The sequence below is a fragment of the Notothenia coriiceps genome, unplaced genomic scaffold, assembly GCF_000735185.1.
Source record: "Notothenia coriiceps isolate Sejong01 unplaced genomic scaffold, NC01 NC01_scaffold00029532, whole genome shotgun sequence".
NCBI classification, from domain to species: Eukaryota; Metazoa; Chordata; class Actinopteri; order Perciformes; family Nototheniidae; genus Notothenia; species Notothenia coriiceps.
Genome location: NW_011362233.1, coordinates 1 through 1,848, shown reverse-complemented (window position 1 = coordinate 1,848; position 1,848 = coordinate 1). Strand labels below are relative to the sequence as shown.

The 1,848-nt window shown below is 45.6% G+C and overlaps 1 protein-coding gene across 1 annotated transcript; it reads right to left on the bottom strand.

The window, feature by feature from the left end:
• Positions 1–175: 175 nt before the first annotated feature.
• LOC104958890 (matrin-3-like) lies at positions 176–1,491 on the bottom strand. Its single transcript, XM_010786717.1, has 6 exons — positions 1,382–1,491; positions 1,187–1,280; positions 893–909; positions 688–811; positions 471–598; positions 176–359 (listed from the first exon to the last, which is right to left on the bottom strand). The coding sequence occupies exons 2-6, from the start codon at positions 1,254–1,256 to the stop codon at positions 210–212; spliced, it is 489 nt and encodes a 162-aa protein (XP_010785019.1). The 5' UTR covers positions 1,257–1,280; positions 1,382–1,491; the 3' UTR covers positions 176–209.
• Between the last annotated feature and the right edge of the window lie 357 nt (positions 1,492–1,848).

Sequence of the window (1,848 nt, the reverse complement as noted above, 5' to 3'; positions counted from 1 at the left end):
ACACACACACACACACACACACACACACACACACACACACACACACACACACACACACACACACACACACACACACACACACACATTATTTTTGATTCAATAATTTTTCAAAATATGATTTTTTATTTTTTTTAAATAACCATTTTTCCTCCTGGTCTCTCGCGCCCCCCTGTCATGCCTCTGCACCCCCCACTTTGAGAACCACTGTTCTAGTGGTTCTGGTTCTGTACCTCTCTATTCAGCCGGTTGAGGAAATACTTCCGGACTCTTCCGTACGGTTCGGCCAGTTTCAGGACGTCACCGTCCGAGTATTTACTGTTCGGGATCTGACCGAGGTAAACAACTTTACTGGATCCACACTGAGGAACACATGAAGAAGAAGAGTCAGGAACACATGAAGAAGAGTGTAGCTCTCCTCAGGTGTTCCAGGTGATGATGAAGGTGATGATGAAGGTGATGATGTTTCTCACCTGGATGGTAGGATAGCTCGTTGAATGGCTGATTCTCACTGGTCGACCACAGATAGAAGCTGTCACATTACAGCTGTAGAAGGCAGCCATAGCTCGAGCTTCTTCTTCTGTGGTAAACTGAAGAGAGGAGGAGGAGGAGGAGGATTATTAATTGAAACACCTGACTCTCTTAAAGTACAGATTGAAATGATTGTAAACCAGATGTTCCCGCAGCGTACCTCAGATCTGAGGTCCAGCACCAGATGTTTCACCACCTTCCCAAACGGCTTTGCCAGGGCCAGAAGGTCGCTCATGAACTTATAACCTCGCCTGAAGCCCACGATGTTCACCACCCTCATGCCCTGAAGAGGAAGAAGAGGAAGATATTTAGCAAATATAAAAACATCTAAGTGTTTAGATAATAAACTCTAAACGCTACTCACCCCTTTCCTGGAGCTGTCTGCAGAGAGGAGACGAACAGGGAGGAGGAACAACGTTAGTTTCAACGAAAGAGATAAGTATACATATCTGAAATATGTTTTTAAGATATCCAAAAAGAATCTGGAAAATACTGGGAAAAAAATTACAAAAAAACTGGAAAATAAAAAAAGGTAAAATATCTGAATAAACATTTTCAGAAACATTTGAGATAAATGTCCAGAAAACAAGTTGACTCAATGCTCCTGTAAACATATATAAAATAATAACAATAATTGATGTTGTTGTGCAGTTAGTACCGGTGGTGTCCTCCTCCTCTTCCTCATCTTCCTCCTCCTGCAGCTCGTCCAACGTCACAAAGTCATCCATGTTGTCCAGGAAGTCCTCCTCAAACTGCAACACAATCATCAGATCACTAAATCACTTCAACTTTAAGGAAAGTTAGATTCCAGGTAGATAAACTCATTCATATTAATAAACGTTATAGAGCGTACGCTGTCTGCAGGTAAACAGCTGGGACAGTTCACTCTAAGGTACTCGAGAGGAGGGTCAGGCCCATTGTCCACCCTCACGACGGATCAGCTTTTTACTCTCACAAGGATCCTGGAGGGGGCCTGGGAGAACGCTCATCCAGTCTACATGTGTTTTGTAGACTTGGAGAAGGCGTATGACCGGGTTCCCAGGGAGTCACTGTGGGAGGTGCTGCGGGAGTATGGGGTGAGGGGGTCTCTACTCAGGGCCATCCAATCTCTGTACTCCCAAAGCGAGAGCTGTGTCCGGGTCCTCGGCAGGAAGTCGGACCCATTTCAGGTGAGGGTTGGCCTCCACCAGGGCTGCGCTTTGTCACCAGTCCTGTTTGTAATGTACATGGATGGGATTTCGAGGCGTAGTCGTGGGGGAGGGGGTCTGCAGTTCGGTGGACTAAGGATTGCACCACTGCTTTTTGCAGATGATGTGGTTC